The sequence below is a fragment of the Chelonia mydas genome, chromosome 5 (genome assembly GCF_015237465.2).
Source record: "Chelonia mydas isolate rCheMyd1 chromosome 5, rCheMyd1.pri.v2, whole genome shotgun sequence".
Taxonomy (NCBI): Eukaryota; Metazoa; Chordata; order Testudines; family Cheloniidae; genus Chelonia; species Chelonia mydas.
In genome coordinates this window covers 74,137,056-74,157,611 of record NC_051245.2, presented here as the reverse complement: position 1 = coordinate 74,157,611, position 20,556 = coordinate 74,137,056, and the positions used below count along the sequence as shown (strand labels likewise).

General features: G+C 42.9%; 1 protein-coding gene across 3 annotated transcripts in view; it reads right to left on the bottom strand.

Moving 5' to 3' along the window:
• HSD17B4 (hydroxysteroid 17-beta dehydrogenase 4) overlaps nucleotides 1–20,556 on the bottom strand; it is a 128,801-nt gene that overhangs the window by 8,175 nt on the left and 100,070 nt on the right. For all 3 annotated transcript variants that reach the window (XM_037901600.2, XM_037901601.2, XM_037901602.1), the window contains 2 exons: nucleotides 19,734–19,823; nucleotides 11,215–11,353 (listed from right to left, as the gene is read on the bottom strand). In XM_037901600.2, the coding sequence (XP_037757528.1) occupies nucleotides 11,215–11,353; nucleotides 19,734–19,823 (229 nt within the window). The remainder of the gene's footprint in view (nucleotides 1–11,214; nucleotides 11,354–19,733; nucleotides 19,824–20,556) is intronic.

Below are 20,556 nucleotides of genomic sequence, written 5' to 3'. Positions count from 1 at the left end.
TCCTGTCGCGCTCCTATTGAACTTGGGCAGGGAGCCCCACAGATTGAACTCATACCGGCCCAGGAGAGCCTGGTGGTTCACCACCCATAACTGGAAGCTCGAGGACAAATACGTTTTCCTTCCAAATGAGTCCAGCCTCCTTGAATCTTTATTTTTCGGGATAGGGGCTGGCTGACCCTGCCGTTCCCTGTGATTGATCAACTCGACCGCAAGGGAGTTAGGAGCAGGATGGGTGTATAAGTATTCATGCCCCTTGGCGGGTACAAAATACTTGCATTCCGCTCTCTTAGAGATGGGGGCCAATGAGGCCGGGGTTTGCCTCAGAGCATTTGAAATTTTTGCCACCCCTTCGTGTAGAGGCAAGGCCACCCTGCCTGGTACCGAGGAGGACAGCACATTAAACAGGGAGTCTGAGGGCTCCTCCATCTTCTCTGCTGGGAGGTGGAAGCTCAGTGCCACCCTTTTTAAGAGTCCTTGGTGGGCCCTAAAGTCCTCCTGTGGGACGGAGGGGCCGTAATCGCCTCATCCAGGGAGGGTGAGGAGGCCGGCATGGTACTTTGTGTGTCCACCTACACCCGAGGGTCCACTACCTGGTCAGTCTCCGGGCACAGTGCCAAGGATGTACATCCCATCAACTCCTTCCTCGGGGGTCTGAAGAGGGAGGCCACCGGGGGCTGTGTCAGGGGCCACGGTGCCCACTGGTACCATTGGGCTGGCCACAGGGCCCGGTGCTAATGCACCTGCTGTGGCACCGGGGGAGATGTCTGCTTGGTCTGGCTGGCCTGGCCCATTGATGGATGACTACAAAGGAAGGCCGGGCTGACATACGACCCACTGCTGTCCCTGGTCTGGGAGGAGCGGTGGCGCCGGGAGCGGTGCTGACCACAGGACTGCAATCCCGACGTGGAGAACCAGTACCATCGGTAACAGCTGCTCTGCGGTCAGCTCTGACAGGCGGACCCACGACAGCGAGATGCCGGCAATCGAGGCCTGGGGCTGCAGAGGCGGTGCTGAGGTGGGGTCCTGGAGTGGGACGATGAACGGGAATGACATTGACACCCGTGCCGTGACAGGCTGCAATAGCCCCTCCTAAAACACTATTGCCATTAGAATACAAGTGTAAGAAACATTAACATTGTTTTGTGGGGCTGTAGAAGCTTCCCTCGCATCTCTTTAGATCTTGGCCACAAACACTGCAAAGTCCTTTTTGATCCACAACCTCTGCTGAAAAATTATAAGCACCATAAGGAAGCCAACTACTGTAGGCTGTGAAGGTGGAACATACAAAATTCCAGTGAGTCAGGAAATGTGGATTTCACAGGAGTTATAAGCTCCTCGGGTTATGCTGACAAAGCTTACTTTCATGCATTCTTAAATATGGTTCTGCTCATGCTCCAGAGAAGTGAAGGAAATTATGAATGCTGCCAGAATAGCAAAACTAATGGAGTTTGTAAGACACAGGGCTTTTTTCTCTCGTTGCAAACTTGGGAAAATTAAATAGATAAAAAAAAAGATATGACAACTAAAAATTCTTAACTTTCTAATGTTTTTCTTTACCTTCTCAATTAATTATGAAGGGTCAGTTTATTTGTCAATAGATTTTTTCTGAACAGATCTAATGTCTTCTGCTGAGACTGGGAGTTACTTAACTGATTAGGTACATCAACTTCTCTCTTTTTTGTCAATTCTATGTTGAATAACTCACGTTTGTGTGTGTGTTTTAGTATAATCTTATTTTTAAAGGAAAGAAATAAACTGAACTTCCATGGCCTGAATTTAAGATCATCTATTTCACACAGCTTTGGAATTTATAGTCTATATGCTGAATTAAAATGAATGAAGTAGTAAAGGTTATTGCTGGTTAAATAGACTGGTGCTACTAACACTGGAGTTGCCATTGAGAATTCTTGCTGCAGTGAGAAATACTAGAGTCCACATGCCCCATCCACTTAATGAGTGATGCCCAAACAGAAACCTTATCCTGATGTGTAGTGATAAAATGCACAAGTTATTTAAATACAGCAATACAAAAAAAAATTGGTGCTTGAAAGTTTAAGGAAGAATAAAATTATCGGTTGTGTCAGAACAGAATTTCAGATGGTTCCTCCCAAAGCCACGGATTTCTTTCATTTTTCCCCTGACACTAGGCTCAAGGACATTAGCTGGAGATGCTGGAGCCACAGTCATCACCCAAGACAGCAATAAGCTGCAGGGTCCAGATTGTTTCCTGCACTGTCAACTGCTGCAGATTGCACAACAGCACAAAGCTATGCAAAAGTGACAAGATTAAAAGACAAGGCAGCACAGCTGAGTAACAAATTTAATAATGGAAGGAACTCATCAGGTAGGCCAGGAGAACAGTAAACACTGTCAGTAAAGGCCCGGGAGACTTAATTTGATTGTGGGCTTTGGCAACAGAAGCCTGAAGAAAAGCTAAAGAAACAATCAGGACTCCAACGTTGTTGGTGTAAACTAAGGCTTGTGACAAAGATGAGAATATTTCTGTTGTCTCCGTGAAAATATGTCAACAATTTTAAATGTAATTGAGACAAAGTATTCAATATTAATTCATAAGAACCAACTTCTAAATCAAGTTATTTCCCTGACAATTTCCTATCTCCTCATTCCATAGCCAAGTTACTGTAGCCACCTTTTTAAAAGGCAATTTTAGGATGATACTAAAGGGGAGGCAAGGGAGATTCTTACCAAGATACATTAAATTAGCACATTATAATGGCAAAAGCTTAACATTAGTTAAATACAGCAGGTCATCATTAAATATTTATTGTGAAAAATACTGGGTCAAATTCAGACCTAAGGTAGTGTGCAAATGCATTGACTTCAATGGTCTGAATTGACTTCAATGGTCTGAATTTGCTCAACAGTATTGATACACAACAATTAAATCAAGTTACGCCAGGGACATTGGGATAAAAGTTGAACATTATGCTTTTTATTACATACAAAAAAACCTCTGTTACAGGAACATTAGGTTGCAGGAAATGGTAAAATTAAGATGACCTATGCAACTATAATTTGGCCTCTTTGTTCATATGTATTATAACAGTCTTGCCTGTCATCATATAAGGAATGCCACAAACAGGAATAGAACCAAGTTTTCCTGGTTCCCAGACCAGTTCTTAATCACGAGAACATTCTCTCTCCTTTTTTAAAAAAAGGAAAGAATACAGCAACTCTCTGCCTGCTTCACTGTCCACTTTGTGAAATGAATTCGGCAAGGAACCTGTAGAACAACTGGCATATGATGATGTATTTGCAGACTATGTCATAATGAATATGAACAAGCAGGCAGAAGGTGGCATGGGCTATCTAACTTTTGAGCGCTTGACTTTGCTACCTTGAGCCTCTTAATTTTTAAGAAATGTAGTATACCATAAAAAAAAAAAACTCAACAAAGAAATCCCATCAGGCATACCCATACTGCCTGGGTCATCAATTTTAAATATTATATTATGAACAAAAAGGATCCTGACAATGGTGTTGATCCATTACTAGATGGAAATGGTACAATGATTAATAATAATGCAAAAAAGGCAGAAGCGTTAGATAAATATTTCTGGTCTGTATTTTGGGGAAAAAGAGATGCTGTAGTCTCATCATATGGTGACAACACACTTTTCCATTCCACTAGTATCTCTGGAGGGTGTTAAACAGAAGCTACTAAAACTAGACATTTGTAAGTCAGCAGGATGCATGCAAGATGCCACACAGCTTTTTGGTTAAACTAGAACACTATAAAATTAACATGGCACACATTAAATTGATTAAAAACTGCCTAGCTGATAGATCTTGTTCAGCCTTCTTAGTTACTTCCTCCTTCAGAAAATAGGGGTAAAATAAAATCTGTGAAGTACACAGAATTATTAATACCAGTAATGGAGGATGTGGGATTAGAATTCATGCTCTCCTGGTTCCCAGGCCAACATTTCTTTTCCTAGGCCAAAAGGATAGTAGCAGCTGCTGCTCCTGCAGTGCCTGTTGCTCTCTGGAGTTCACAACCTGTGGATCTTGGGAGCACGCTCAGCACAGATTAAAATTTCAGAGATTTTAGAAACAAACCCTTAACAAGTTCTACTAAGAATGTGTAAATAGCAATTTTTAGAGACGTACTACTCAGTCAAAATTGAGTGGATTTTGATGTGGATAGCAAAAGGCACAACTTGACTTCAGAATTCATGCTCTCCTGGTTCCCAGGCCAACATTTCTTTTCCTAGGCCAAAAGGATAGTAGCAGCTGCTGCTCCTGCAGTGCCTGTTGCTCTCTGGAGTTCACAACCTGTGGATCTTGGGAGCACGCTCAGCACAGATTAAAATTTCAGAGATTTTAGAAACAAACCCTTAACAAGTTCTACTAAGAATGTGTAAATAGCAATTTTTAGAGACGTACTACTCAGTCAAAATTGAGTGGATTTTGATGTGGATAGCAAAAGGCACAACTTGACTTCAGAATTAGCTCCTTGCCAAATGTTAAGTTCCTGCTGCAACCCATGGAAGCACTAGTGCTCTTCAAAGAAGTGGTTAGAAAACGTTAACATTAGCAAAATGTCTGATTTTCTTTATCCTTCTCAGAAACAGCTGAACTGTTTGTACTGAAACTATTAAAAAAGTCAATGTGAGCCACAGACCATGCATGGAAAATTTCAGCTCAAATGGTTGAGGGGATTTATAATGGAGAATTGTCAGCAAACTTTATTTTATGTGTTTACCCCAGTTCTGCCTACAATGAGTCCTGGTATTTGTGGGGTAAAAAATACTGAAAAAATGGGAGTCTCTCACACAGAGTCCAGGGTATTTTGATATCACTGCTTCTGTGGCCTGATCCAAACCCCACTTAAGTTAGAGAGACTCTTTCCATTGACTTAGGTGGGCTCTGAATCAAGCCCCTAGTCCTGGTCAGCACCAGGAAGTAAGTGAAAATTAAAAACAGAAGCAAAATCTGCTAAAACATTTTCAAACCCCAAAGAAATGGCCTGATTCTCTCTGGTAGCTGGGATCACCTGGTGCAGAAGAGGTGGAAGTGATCATTAAAGGACCACTTATGTTCCCTTGTTAGTAAGGGATATCTCCACAAGACCACAAAGCATGGTGGTTCAGAAATTAAGAAGGGATTATAATAAATTGGTGACTTTGAATAAACTTTTAAATCATCTTCTGAGTAAGACGGCAAAGGCACTTAATTTTTCAGATAGGGTAATAAGAGTGAAAAATCACTAACTGTGATTGTTAACATTCTGTCACTCAGCCTTACTAATTTAGCCTCAGTTTCTTATGCTCCTAGTGTCCTTTGTAGTAAGACCATACTTTATGGATGCCACATACTCAATGCAGCCAAGACCCCTATTCTTCTTAGCATATGCGCAATGTGCCTCAGGTGGCATGTGACCAGGATTCATCACTGAAGGTCCGCTGATTGGATCATTAGCTTCCCCAACCCAGGCCAGGGACTGACAGGGAGTACAAGATGAATGCTGCCCAAGAGCCCGAACACACAGCATGATACAGAGGCTTCCACGTGAAGTGTTTTGCTGTTTGACACTGGTATTTTTAATAGGTATCCTTAAAGGATACAAGCGTTAATACAGTAAAGCCGTGCTTTTAAATCTCATGTTGCTATTTGGAACACAGCCATAATTTGATAAATTGAATTCATATAAGAGTGCAAAAGTAGGAAATTGTTGGAGATTGGAGGAGTGATCAAGAGTGACAAATACAAAATCATTAAAACGTAGCACTGGAAGGGACCTCAATAGGTCATCTAGTCTGACCCCCTGCACTGAGTCAGAACTAAGTATTATCTAGAGAATCCCTGACAGGTGTTTGTCTAACCTGTTCTTAAACACCTCCAGTGACGGAGATTCCACACCTTCCCTAGGAAATTTGTTCCAGTACTTAACTACCCTTACAGTTAAGACATTTTTCCTAATGTCTAACCTAAATCTCCCTTGCTGAATTGAAGCCCACTACTTCTTGTCCTATCCTCAGTGGATAAGGAGAACAATTTATCACCTTCCTTTTTATAGGAACCTTTTATATACTTGAAGACTTATTTCCCCTCTCAATCTTCTCTTCTCCAGACTAAACATACACAGTTTTTCCAATCTTTCATCATAGGTCATTTCATCGTTTTTGTTGCTCTCCTCTGGACTTCCTCCAATTTGTCCACATCTTCCCTGAAGTGTGGTGTCCAGAACTTTTACCTGAGGACTTATCAGTGCTGAATAGGTTGATTCATATTTAGTTTGTGATTCAGTATAACTCCAAAATCCTTTTCTGAAATTCTCCTTCCTAGGCAATCACTTCCCATTTTGTATTTGTGCATTTGATTATTCCTTTCTAAGTGTAGTATGTGGCATTTGTCCTTATTGAATTTCATCCTATTTATTTCAGATCATTTCTCCAATTTGATTCTTTGTAGGCAGGAGGTCCTCAAGGTTGAATCTTGTAAAATCTGCCTTCCTCCTATTTTGATTTAAAGAAAGATTTTTGGCTTCTGGAGAACCTAATGTAATCTATTTAGGTACAGTAGAACCCCATTTATCCGAGCCTCCGTTTATCTGGCTCTCCGTATTAACCGAATCAAGGTTGACAACCTAAGCCCCACTGACAGGGCTGAAGCTCTTTGCCCATTCTCCGGATTATCTGAATGTTTGATTATCTGATCTTGGCCTGGTCCCAATTAGATTGGATAAATGGTGTTCCACTGTATTTTTAATGCATTTATCACCATTGTTATCTCAGTGCAGCTTATTCATCTTCTCCAAGGACAGCTCGCTATGCCAGAAAGGTAAAAAACAGTTGTCAAGCCACACCGGTTCAATATTCAGCATGATGTCCTGCCCACTAGCAGAAGCCTTGTTAGTCAGAATCTCAAATGCAAAGAACTGGGAAGAGGGGAAGGGAAATTACAAAAGTAAATACACCTTTCTCCCTGCAAATCAGAGACGGAATAGTTTCTTAAATAATTTAGAGAAAGAGCTGATTTATGGAGGGCTCTTAAAGCCTCCCAGAATTACTGCTAGATAAAAATGGTGATATGTGATCAAAATGAAGCCCAATGACCAAATATAACCCATAAAACTCCACCAGCCTCCCTCAACTTGAGATGGTATAGCACACAGACTACAGAATGTGAAGAAATAAGAAGCGATGGAATGGATAAGACAGAGTCCATCTGGGCAAAGATCACATTGGGGAAGAAAACTACTAGAGCCCCCCCTGTGATAGTGCTTGGGGTGTGCTACAGACCGCCAGGATCTAATTTGGGTATGGAAAGAGCCCTCTTTAATGTTTTTAATGAAGTAAATACTAATGGAAACTGCGTGATCATGGGAGACTTTAACTTCCCAGATATAGACTGGAGGACAAGTGCTAGTAATAATAATAGGGCTCAGATTTTCCTGGATGCGATAGCTGATGGATTCCTTCATCAAGTAGTTGCTGAACCGACTAGAGGGGGTACCATTTTAGATTTGGTTTTGGTGAATAGTGAGGACCTCATAGAAGAAATGGTTGTAGGGGACAACCTTGGTTCAAGTGATCATGAGCTAATTCAGTTCAAACTGAACGGAAGGATAAACAAAAATAAATCTGCGACAAGGGTTTTTGATATCAAAAGGGCTGACTTTCAAAAATTAAGGAAATTAGTTAGGGAAGTGGATTGGGCTGAAGAATGTATTGATCTAAAGGCGGAGGAGGCCTGGTATTACTTCAAATCAAAGCTGCAGAAGCTATCAGAAGCTTGTATCCCAAGAAAGGGGGAAAGATTCATAGGCAGGAGTTGTAGACCAAGCTGGATGAGCAAGCATCTCAGAGAAGTGATTAAGAAAAAGCAGAAAGCATACAAGGAGTGGAAGATGGGAGGGATCAGCAAGGAAAGCTACCTTATTGAGGTCAGAACATGTAGGAATAAAGTGAGAAAGGCTAAAAGTCAAGTAGAGTTGGACCTTGCAAAGGGAATTAAAACCAATAGTAAAAGGTTCTATTGCCATATAAATAAGAAGAAAACAAAAAAAGAAGAAGTGGGACTGCTAAACACTGAGGATGGAGTGGAGGTTAAGGATAATCTAGGCATGGCCCAATATCTAAACAAACACTTTGCCTCAGTCTTTAATAAGGCTAAAGAGGATCTTAAGGGGTAATGGTAGCATGACAAATGGGAATGAGGATATGGAGGTAGATATTACCATATCTGAGGTAGAAGTGAAACTCAAACAGCTTAATGGGACTAAATCGGGGGGCCCAGATAATCTTCATCCAAGAATATTAAAGGAATTGGCACATGAAATTTCAAGCCCATTAGCAGGAATTTGTATTGAATCTGTAAACTCGGGGGTTGTACCGTATGACTGGAGAATTGCTAATATAGTTCCTATTTTTAAGAAAGGAAAAAAACGTGATTCGGGTAACTACAGGCCTGTTAGTTTGACATCTGTAGTATGCAAGCTCTTGGAAAAAAATTTGAAGGAGAAAGCAGGTAAGGACATTGAGGTCAATGGTAAATGGGACAAAATACATTGTGGTTTTTACAAAAGGTAGATCGTGCCAAACCAACCTGATCTCCTTCTTTGAGAAAGTAACAGATTTTTTAGACAAAGGAAACGCAGTGGATCTAATTTACCTCAATTTCAGTAAGGCGTTTGATACGGTGCCACATGGGGAATTATTAGTTAAACTGGAAAAGATGGGGATCAATATGAAAACTGAAAGGTGGATAAGGAATTGGTTAAAGGGGAGACTACAGTGGGTCATACTGAAAGGTGAACTGTCAAGCTGGAGGGAGGTTACCAGTGGAGTTCCTCAGGGATCGGTTTTGGGACCAATCTTATTTAATCTTTTTTTACAGACCTCGGCACAAAAAGTGGGAGTGTGCTAATACAGTTTGTGGATGACACAAAGCTGGGAGGTATTGCCAATTTAGAAAAGGACCGGGATATCATACAGGAGGATCTGGATGACCTTGTAAACTGAAGTAATAGTAATCGGATGAAATTTAATAGTGAGTAGTGTAAGGTCATGCATTTAGGGATTAATAACAAGAATTTTAGTTATAAACTGCAGACACATCAATTAGAAGTAACGGAGGAGAAGGACCTTGGAGTATTGGTTGACCACAGGATGACTATGAGCTGCCAATGTGATATGGCTGTGAAAAAAGCTAATGCGGTCTTGGGATGTGTCAGGCGAGGTATTTCCGGTAGAGATAAGGAGGTGTTAGTACCATTATACAAGGCACTGGTGAGACCTCATCTGGAATACTGTGTGCAGTTCTGGTGTCCCATGTTTAAGAAGGATGAATTCAAACTGGAACAGGTACAGGGAAGGGCTACTAGGATGATCCGAGGAATGGAAAACCTGTCTTATGAAAGGAAACTCAAGGAGCTTGGCTTGTTTAGCCTAACCAAAAGAAGGCTGAGGGGAGATATGATTGCTCTCTATAAATATATCAGAGGGATAAATACCAGAGAGTGAGAGGAATTAATTAAGCTCAGTACCAATGTGGACACAAGAACAAATGGATATAAACTGGCCATCAGGAAGTTTAGACTTGAAATTAGACGACGGTTTCTAACCATCAGAGTAGTGAAGTTCTGGAACAGCCTTCCAAGGGAAGCAGTGGGGGCAAAAGACCTAACTGGCTTCAAGATTAAACTCGATAAATTTATGGAGGAGAAGGTATAGTGGGATAACATGACTTTGGAAATTAATTGATCTTTAACTATTCATGGTAAATAGGCCCAATGGCCTGTGATGGAATGTTAGATGGGGTGGGATCTGAGTTACTACAGAGAATTCTTTCCTGGGTATCTGGCTGGGGAATCTTGCCCACATGCTCAGGGTTCAGCTGATCACCATATTTGGGGTCGGGAAGGAATTTTCCTCCAGGGCAGATTGGAAGAGGCCCTGGGGGTTTTTCGCCTCCCTCTGCAGCATTGGGTCCGGGTCACTTGCTGGAGGATTCTCTGCACCTTGAAGACTTTAAACCATGATTTGAGGACTTCAATAGCTCAGACATAGGTGAGGGGTTTATTGCAGGAGTGGGTGGGTGAGATTCAGTGGCCTGCATTGTACAGGAGGTTAGACTAGATGATCATAATGGTCCCTTCTGACCGTAATATCTATGAATTTATGAATACAGTTCCCACTGTGCAAGTTTTCATTTTGCTCTAAGTGCCCAGGCGAATTAAGATGAAGCATTACAAACTGAGGATTGTAGGCTCTGAGAGTTGCACATCCACATAAAAAAGTGTGGGAGATTAATCTACTTAATTAAATCTACTTAATTTTATGCATATACTGTGGGGTTTCTGGTAAACTGCCAGTGTGGCCTTGGGTCAAAATTTTGTATCCCTCTAACAGACCATTCTAGACAAGGAGGCAAAATAAACAGTAATTCCACAGATTCCTGACATTCACTCATGAGTAAGAAAAAGATTTTATGTTTTACAGAACTATGTATCCTTGAAAACAGATCAGAGAGAGAGAAAAACAAAAAAAACAACCAAAGAAAAGTGAGAAATTTATTTAAAAACCCTGTAGAAACATAGATTTTCCTTATCTAACTATCCAAATTAACATTTCAGAGTAGCAGCCGTGTTAGTCTGTATCCGCAAAAAGAACAGGAGTACTTGTGGCACCTTAGAGACTAACAAATTTATTAGAGCAAATTTGTTAGTCTCTAAGATGCGAAAAGTACTCCTGTTCTTTTTATCCAAATTAAAGATCTTAAAGCACAAAGTTGTTGCAATTAAATGCTTTGGCTTCCATAAAGCAATCTAGACATTTTCTTGAGAAGAGGTAATAATGCGTAAGACTTTAGCAAACTTTAATCCCACAGACTCTGAATCGGAAAGACTTGGTTAAAACAGTACATTGTTCCAAAGAAAATACATGAGTGGAAACATCTTAAGAACAAATGTTTACAGGACAACTTGTCTCTACATACACCCAAATAGGCAAGGTATATAGCTAAGTTTTTAGAAGGGTTATTAACTACTATTATGGAACATTATCCCACCCATTTGCAAAAACTGTCACTTGTGCAAAACACATTTGCATTTTCAAGCCCTAATGAGTGCTCCCATCTATTACTTCTGCTTACCTTTAAAATAGCAGGTCTTAACTGGTGGGAGTATAACTCACCTCACTTCATTAAAAAAATGCATCAGGGCATTATATAAACAAGCCTATGACTTACTCCACTGTGCTGCTGTCTCTCCATCTTTAGTGATGTCCCACTGGAATATGGCATTTACTTTCTTTACCAGCTGATTTCCAACTTCTTTGATGCGGCGACCAATTTCTTCAAACACAAGATCACTCTGCAGCCCTGATGCCTATAAAATAAAGTACATACAGTTTTAAATGGAAAGGTACATTAAAAGGTAATAAAAGTACAACTACCGTTCAAACACAGCATCCAGAGAAGTCTATTCTGCAAAGTGATTACAATACAGTAACTCCTCACTTGACATCCTCCCGGTTAACGTCGTTTTGCCCTTAGGTCGCTGACCTATTAGAGAACATACTCCTTTAAAGTCCCGCAATGTTCCCTTATAACTAGAACCCTGCGCTGACACACAAATGTGTATTGGCATCCCATGCGCTATCCGCAAAAATTATCTGCAGATATCCGCAGATTTGCAGGGCTCTACACTGGGGGCGGGGCTGAGGCTCCGATGCACCTCCCTGCTGGAGACCAGCCAGAGAGAGCCACATGGGCAGCCCACATGCAGTCGCGGACCCTCCACCTGCCCTGGGCCAGGCAGGGAGCCTGGGGGGCGGGGACAAAATCAGGGGCTGTTCTCAGCCACCCCACCACCTCCCGCGGACAAGCTCTTACCATGGCCAGGCTGTGGCTCTGAACCGCCCACCTCCCCGGCGAGAGCCAGGATGGGGAGAGCCACGTTGGTAGTTGTAGGAAGCCGGCAGACCCTCCACCTACCCTGGGCTGGGGGCGTGAGCCGCCCCCGCCCTGCCCCCCCCGCCCAAGGCAGGTGGAGAGACCCAGGCTCCCCGCAGCTAACAGCGCGGCTCTCCCAGACCCAGCTCCGGTGGGGGAGGAGGGGTGGCAGGGCAGCTCAGAGCTGCAGCCTGGCCACCATAACAGCCGGGCGGGCAGCTGTGGGGAGCTGCGCAGACACTCCACCTGCCCTGGGCGTGGGGCCCAAGCAGCCCCCTGCCCAGGGTCTCTGCCCCCCTGGCCTTGCACTGCAGTTCCTCATAGCTGCCTACCCAAGTCTTACCATCAGAGCCCTGCGTGGATACAAAATTTGTATCTGCATCAGCGCTGCTATCCACAGAAATGGTTCACAGATATCCGCGGATATAAAGCGGATACCCGTGGATTAATTTATAATTTTGTTTGGTGCAGGGGCTTGCCTGCACCCCAGCTTGAATGTTGGGCAGGTAGAGCAGGACAAGTCCCCGCGCCCCAACCCCGCTCCTCAGCATGAGCCAGGGGGAACAGGGCAAGCCCCCACACCTCCACCTCGTTCCCCAAGAGGAGTGCCGGGTGGGCGGAACAGGGCAAGCCCCTGCGCCCCCACCCTGCTCCCTAGCTGGAATGCCCGGTAGGTGAAGCGAAGCAAGCCCCCCTGCCCCCACACAGCAGGAGAAGCGGGGCAAGCCCCTGTGCCCTGATCCCGCTACGCCCCTGCCTCAACCAAGCTTCACAATCCTCATTGGTATTAAAGTAATTGTTTAAAATTATGTAAAACTTTACTGTACATGTATATAATGTCTTTTGTCTGGTGAAAAAAACTTCCCTGGAACCTAACCCCCGTAATTTACATTAATTCTTATGGGGAAATTGGATTCGCTTAATATCATTTCGCTTAAAGTTCTATTTTTCAAGAACATAACTAGGATGTTAAGTGAGGAGTTACTGTATAATAGAGATATGTGTCCTTCCACCCACAATAATCACATCCAGCACGTCTACTTTAGACAGTAAATTCTACCTGAAAAAAAAATTTTTTTTGTGGAATTGTTCCTGAGAATGATTTCACAAATTACCTCTATAGTTCTTGTGATTTATCTTTGTAATTTAAATAATCCTGAAGTGAAAGCATATCTTTAAGCCTTATAAATTACCTTTTAATTTACCTGAAGTGTAATCATGGCTTCTGCCCCACAATGCATTATGTATACTAGTTATAGAATAAGGCATCATCTAAAAAATGGGTTGCCTTTATTTTCAACATATTAACTTTCAAAAAATAGATTGATTTATAAGGTTTCAGTGTATTCATTTCGCCGTGGACAGTCAAAGATATAGCATATATTCAGTATTTTTGGTGTCAAACTGTTTGACTAATGGTAAATTTAAGCTATTATGTAATTGCTGCAAATCCTACCTTGACGCCACAACGTGGCTGTTCGACAGCAACGGTAGCAGAGTGCATTCTCCGGCAGGTCTAACCATGCTATCAACGTATCGGGACTGTCAGCCCAGTGAGGGGGTTGTTTCCTCTGTGGAGGGGCGTATAATCCCTCTTTCTGAGGCTGTAAACTAGCTAAATTGAGGAGGTAAACGCCCCACTGACAGCCCAGCCAGCGGGTGGCTGAAAACAATGGCTAGAACAACATGGAAAACCAAGTCTCAGTTCTCCGCATGTTCCTCAATCCCCACTTCGGAGGCAGTGAGGCATTCGAATGACAAGAGGCTGCAAAAAATCTCAGGTGCCAGGTCGCCAAAAGGAAACCGGACAACTCTCTCAGTGTGCACTTACAACTGCAGAACACTGACGAGGGAGGAATCGATAAACCATCTCATGGAGGAAAAGGCAAAAACAGCCTGCGTTGTGCTGGGTCTTTGTGAAACATGACAAAAGAAGGAGATGGAGGTCAGCTGGAGGGATGGAAGCATGGTCATTCTAGGAAAAGGAGAAGGCACGAGGACAGTTAGAGAAGTCGGATTCACCATAAACAAGGAATGGTCTTCGAAAATTATCTCATGCCATTTGAAGTCATAGTGTATTGGGGTGCTTTACCTCCGACTGAACCAAAATAGTACCCTCAAAATCATTCAGATCTATACTCCCCAAAGTGCACGCGATGATGATGATGATGTAGAAGAATTTTATCAGGAACTGGGGGAAACCCTCGCTCAGAGTTCCACATATACGATTGTGATGGGAGATTTTAACGCCAAGGTTGGAAGATGGAGAGAGGGTGTAAAGTTCATAGGAAGGTATGGTATCAGAGAATGACTAGCTATATTGGCAGAAACGAGGAAAATGTTCATTGGTAACACCTGGTTCTGAAAGAAGGCCAACAGAAGATGGACCTGGATTGCATCAAACACGAAGACAAAAAATGAAATTGATTACTTTCTGATTGATAGACGACACGTTGTGCAGGATATTTCAGTAGTGCCATCATTCAATATCGGTAGCGACCATCACCTACTGAGAGCCTGACTCACATTCACTGTGTGAAGGTGGAGAAAAAGGCGCTGTGTATGGCGAACAGAAGGCACGAACTGGTAGCTTTCAACGAGGCAATCCCGAACGAAAACATTTCTAGGAAAGACTGGAGCCTCCTGGACAACTGCAACGACGATTATGAGAACTTTAGTAAGAGACTGAAATGGTGTGTGAAATCAGCTGAGCGTGAAAGACCAAGAAGAGCTTGCGGAAGAATCTCAGAGAGGACAAAGACTTTATGGAGAAGAGGAGGAAAATGAAAAGAAATGGCAGCGACAGGCTTGAGTATTCCCTTCTCTGCAAGCTCATACAAATGAAGTTGAAGGAAGACTTCGAGAAATTTCGAACCGAAAAGCTCCTAAAGGCTGCTGAAGATCCTAAACGTCTCAAAAAATGCAAACGGGAACTGGCATTGTACAGTCATCATTATCTGCTTTGAAGAATAGGGACAGAGAATCAGTAAACGATCAAACAGAGATGGAGGCGATCTGCAGGGATTTCTATACCCAGCTGTTTGCATCCCGTATAGACGTCCCAATGCCATCACTTCAACAAACTGATGAACACATACCCCCGGTTCTCATCAGCGAAGTCCGTCACACAGCCCATCAAATGAAAGAGGGGAAGGCTCCAGGCAAGGACGGTCTGATAGCAGAAGTGCTTAAGGAGGGAGGTCAGGAACTTTGGAAAGCTCTCGCCCAAAGGTTCAGCTGCTACCTGGAAATCCAAAAGATCCCATCCAGTTGGACAGAGTCCAATACCATCTTGCTGCATAAGAAAGATGATAGAGAAAATCTAAAGAACTATCGCCCGATCTGCCTGCTTTGACATATCTCTAAGTTGTTCATTAAAATAATAACAAATCAACTGTCGCGAAACCTGGATGAACAGCAACCTAGAGAGCAGGCTGGCTTTTGAAGGAATTACATCATGACAGACCACATCTTCACTCTAAACCAACTACTAGAGCATTCAAGGGAATACAAGTTCCTTTTGTGCATTGCCTTCGTGGACTACAAGAAGGTGTTCAACAGCGTAGAGACTAACGCCGTTCTTGAAGCTCTTTCAGAACAGGGCATCAGCATGAAATATATCACATTACTAAAGGAAGCGAACTCTGGCTGCAGCACGGACATATCACTGTTCGATACTCCCCTCCGAATCCCCATCGAGAAAGGTGTGAAACAAGGAGATACAGTTTCACCAAAATTATTCACAGCCTGTCTTGAACTGGTTTTTCGATGAGCAGACTTGAAAGGCAGGATTAATATCAACGGCGAGCGGCTAAACCATCTCAAGTTCATAGATTATATCATACTGATAGCCGAAAATACAGCCCAGCTTGAGAGAACGCTTAAAGAACTGAACGTGAAAAGTAGTCAAGTCGGAGTAAAAATGAACCGGTCGAAAACGAAATACATGAGATCAGATGGTCTGCCAAGAACCCAAATAACACTTGGAGGAGAGCAGATCCAAGAGGTTGATAAATACGTTTATTTGGGCCAGGAAGTCAAAATGCACCACGATCAGAAAGGCGAACTGTCGCGCAGAAAAAAAGCTGGATGGTGCGCATTCAATGACATCAAGGACATCCTCCAAGGAAAGATCAGCAAAACAACTCGTGCAAATCTTTTTAACTTGACTGTGCTTCCAGCGATGTTATATGGCAGCGAAACATGGTCGCTGACAAAGACTGAAGAACATCAACTGTCTGTCACACAGAGGGCGATGGAACGAACATTTTTGGGCATTTTGCTCCGCAATCACACCCCCAACGAAATAATTTGGCAGCTGTCTGGAGTGAGAGACATTATTGAAAGCAGGTTCAGCAAAGTGCGGTGGGTGGGACATGTGGCCCGACTCAGCGACAACATTTCTATCTGAGTGGTATCCATGAGAACAAAAATGGCCATGCGATCAGCCTCCAAAGAGTGGGATGATTTCCTCACAAGGAGATATGGACAAGCATGGCGAAGGATTGGAAGACATGTTGTGATCAGCTCAGTCTCAGCTGATGAAAGACCAACAGTCTACGCATGTAACTAAATTTAAATATTTACATTTTGCATCCAGTTAGTCATTTGTAAGCCTTTGTCGCTTTTTAAAAGATACATGGTTTAATGGATAAGTTTTTACATTTTAGGAAGCTGCTTCAATATTAACATTTTTATCTATTACATTTCATCCTACAGTCCAGTTATCAGACTAAGGCAGAGTTAAAGGTGCCATGATATCTTTTATTCACCTTACTGTACCTAGGTGTACATAGCACACAGGATATTGTAAGCATTGCAATGAGCATTGCTTAAAATTAAGATTGCCTGACACATTTCATTATAACACATCATTTTCAATTGCTTATAACTTTTTCAAACTTCAATCATTTAGGCTGAAGTTTTCCATGACGGCTGTCTAGCTCAGGCTAAAATATTTTGGAAAATTTGAGCAAAAATGCTTCAGCCATTTCTCAGAACAAGGTCAGAGAAATGTAAGCTGTTTTGCCTATGTTAAAAAATTATTACAACCACTTCACTGAGAAGCTCTAGCACCTCCACACACTGGAGCAGGGACTAGAAATTTGGCACAGGTATCCCTCTGGTCAAAGAGCTGTGCCTTTTGTCATCCCTTTGAAAATCTGTCCAAATTTAGCCAAGTTACAAGCCTCTGAAACCCAGTTTGCAGACATTGTTTAGAGACATGTTAAAGTTTGACAGCTAAATTCTCTGAACATTCCATCTGTTCTGAGCCTGATCTAGCCCTGGACTGCAGAGGATAAGCAGGATTTTCCCTGAAATTGCTCCCCATAAAAATGGGGGTGCTATGTAGCACTAAGCACCAGAACTAGGAGCAGGGAGGTGGCACAGGCAAGCTTAATTCTGGAATTTCCTAACTTCTGAGTGCTTGATTTTGTAGCTTTAATATTCTTTTCATGTCATTCTTGTACATAATATAGGATATATGCTATAATGGAACTTTAGCAATACTTTGGCATGAAATACAAGGTAGAATGTCATTGCTATGAACATCAAATTCTAAGCCTACCATATGTTATTGTACTTTTTTATACATTTTGGGGATAGATTGGCGTTATTGTTAGATAAAAGACAAATCTGATAAGGAGTAGAAATACTGTACTCTTAAGGGACAACTATACAAAAAAACAACCCTTGCCAACCTTAAAGACAAATTAAGATGTCTACAATGGGTTACATCCCCAAAGGATTTTTGCTGACAGTATACAATTGCCAAAGGTATGCGCATTGCAGATGTGGACTGGAATGGGGATGATATGGGGTGATTAGATGCAAATGTGAGGCAGACAAATGGAAACAAACTATTTAGCCACAGTAGTACTGAATACAATCTGGATGAATCTGGGAACAGACACCAAGGAACACCACTATGGGGGACAAGATTGTCTATGCCTGGCTTATTATCATGCCATTAAAGAAATCTAAAACAGGAAGGATGAGACTCTCCAATATGCCACATGACTTAAAGGCTGAGAAGGTGTAAGGAGAAAGAGTTTTCTAGGAACTTGTCTTAAGTATTATATAATTCCATTTCCATAGTATCTGAGCACCTCACAATCTTTAATGCATTTGTCCTCAGAACCCCCATGAGGTAGTGAAATACTATCACCACTCTACAGATGGCGAACAGAGGCACAGAAAATAAATTACTTGTCCAAGGTCACACAGGAATATGATTGTGAAGCAGGAAATTGAACCCAGGTCTTCAGAGGCCTAGACTAGCACCCCAACTCTCCCATCCACAATCTGGTCTCTGCCCCACCCTGACAATCATAACATCTAGGTCAGAGGCAGGCAAACTTTTTGGTCTGAGGCTGTGCCTCCCCAAACAGCCAGCCGTGGCCCAGCCCCTGCCCCAGATCCCCCCACTTCTCGCCTCCTGATGTCCCCCTGCCAGACTCCTGCCCCATCCAACCCCCCCGTTCCCTGAAAGCCCCCCCCAGAACCCCCGCCCCATCCACACACCCCCCAACTGCCCCCTGCCAACCCATCCAACCCCTCCTCTCCTTTCTGACTGCCCCCACCCCCAGGTCCCCTGCCACATCCAACCCCCGCTTCTCTCTGTCCCCTGACTGCCTCCGGAACCCTGCCCGACTGCCCCCCACCGCCCCATCCAACCCCCCCTCCTTCCGGACTGCCCCCCCGGGATCCCTACCCCCATTCAACCCCCCTGTTCCCCGTCCTCTGACCACTCTGACCCCTGTCCATGCCCCCCCCTCCCAACTCCGCTGCCCTCTTTCCAACCCCGTCACTTCCTGCCTCCTTACTGCGCTGCCTGAAGCACCGGTGGCTGGAGCCTGGCTGGAGCCAGCCACGCTACCGCTCAGCACAGAGCACCGGGTCAGGCTGGGCTCTGCAGCTGCGCTGCCCCAGAAGCTCGCTGCCCCAAGCATTGTGCCGGCGGCATGGCGAGGTGAGGCTGTGGGGGAGGGGAGACAACCGGGGAGGGGCTGGGGACGAGACAACCGGGCCAGGAGCTCAGGGGCCGGGCAGGAGGGTCCCGCAGGCTGGATGTGGCCCGCAGGCCGTAGTTTGCCCACCTCTGATCTAGGTACATCAAAGCAAATGCCTATACACACATACCAGGAGCTAGATTGTGAACCCCTTACTCACTTTGGTGAGAGTTATTCACTTGAGTAGCCTCCAACCCTTTTCTACAAAATAAACATTTCTCAGTACTTTTTATTTGTATTCTTTTTAATTTACCCCTTCCACCTTTCTCCTCCTCTATTGTATATCTTGACTTTAACTCTTCCTCTGTCTTTCTGTCCATTTTCCCCTCAATCTATAAAAGGTTACTCATTTCTAAATGTACACAGTATTTTTTCTCCAAAGTCTTGTCTACACCAGAAAAACAGGTCCCCATATTGTAGACACTGCCATTAATAGTGCAACTGAGTTTGAGCTCAGCTACCAGGTGCTCATATCTGTGGATCTTACACAACCATCCAGTTCACTTTCTAGTGTGTTCTTAGTAGCTTCTTTTGTATAAGACGTGGTGATTCACAACCGAATAGCTAAGATTGCTTTCAAGTACTTCAAAACTGGAACAGCCATATAGGACATTTTCTCAAATAGATCAATGAACCTAGAAGTTTAAATAACTCTTACCTGTGTACTACTGTATTAGTTTACTCATCTCATATCACTTGTGAGACTGCTACAAAATCCTAGTATTTTGTACATTCTTTCAAAAGTAAAACAGAAGTATGCTTCTCCACAAGTTGATCCATCTAAGTGTCTTTTTCCCCTACCTTAATGGGGTCTTTAGCTGATGGTTTATCAAGGGTTGATGTCAGATCTACATATGCTCCTGCAATGGCAACTTCTCCAGTTTCTTTGACCTGTTAAAAGAAAATTCATATTCTGAGTGGATCATGCCAAGTAAAGAAAGAAGAGTTATAATGACCAAAACAGCTACATTTTAAAGCGACCAAGCAATCTTCCTCATGTCTTGCATCACAGATTAGAAAACAAAACTTAAAAAGCTCCAGCAAAGAGAAAAACAAAGGAAAATCATGTTTGAAGTAAATTAGAAAGTATTGCTTTTACAAACAGTCCTAAAAAAGAACAATTATATTTGTTTTGACGCATAAAGAAAGCCCAAATATTATTATGATGATGTTTTTCTATTAAAACTACCACCACAGATTTTCTGGATAAGGCCATAATAGCAGGACACAAATAAAATAGCTCTTATATAGCGCTTTTCTTCAGTAGATCTCAGAGTGCTTTAAAAAGGATAGTATTATCTCTGTTTTACAAACTGAGGCACAGAGGTGATGTGATTTCCCTAGGTTCACTGAACAGGCCAGTGGCAGAGCTGGGAATGGAACCCAGATAGTTCTTTTGAGTGCCGGTCCAGTGCTCTATCCACTAGAGAGCACTACATCTTCAACTGTCAGTTCAAATTATTTCAAGTATGTAGCCTCAATGCTAGGACATTCTACCTACAAATAGACTATTTGTTCAAATGAGCATTAAGAGCATGCTACTACAGTATCTAACAAGCATGGCTAGAGCGATTTAATTCTATTTCTCTTCTAAGGAATTTTTAAGCTTTACTTTTTTGGATAT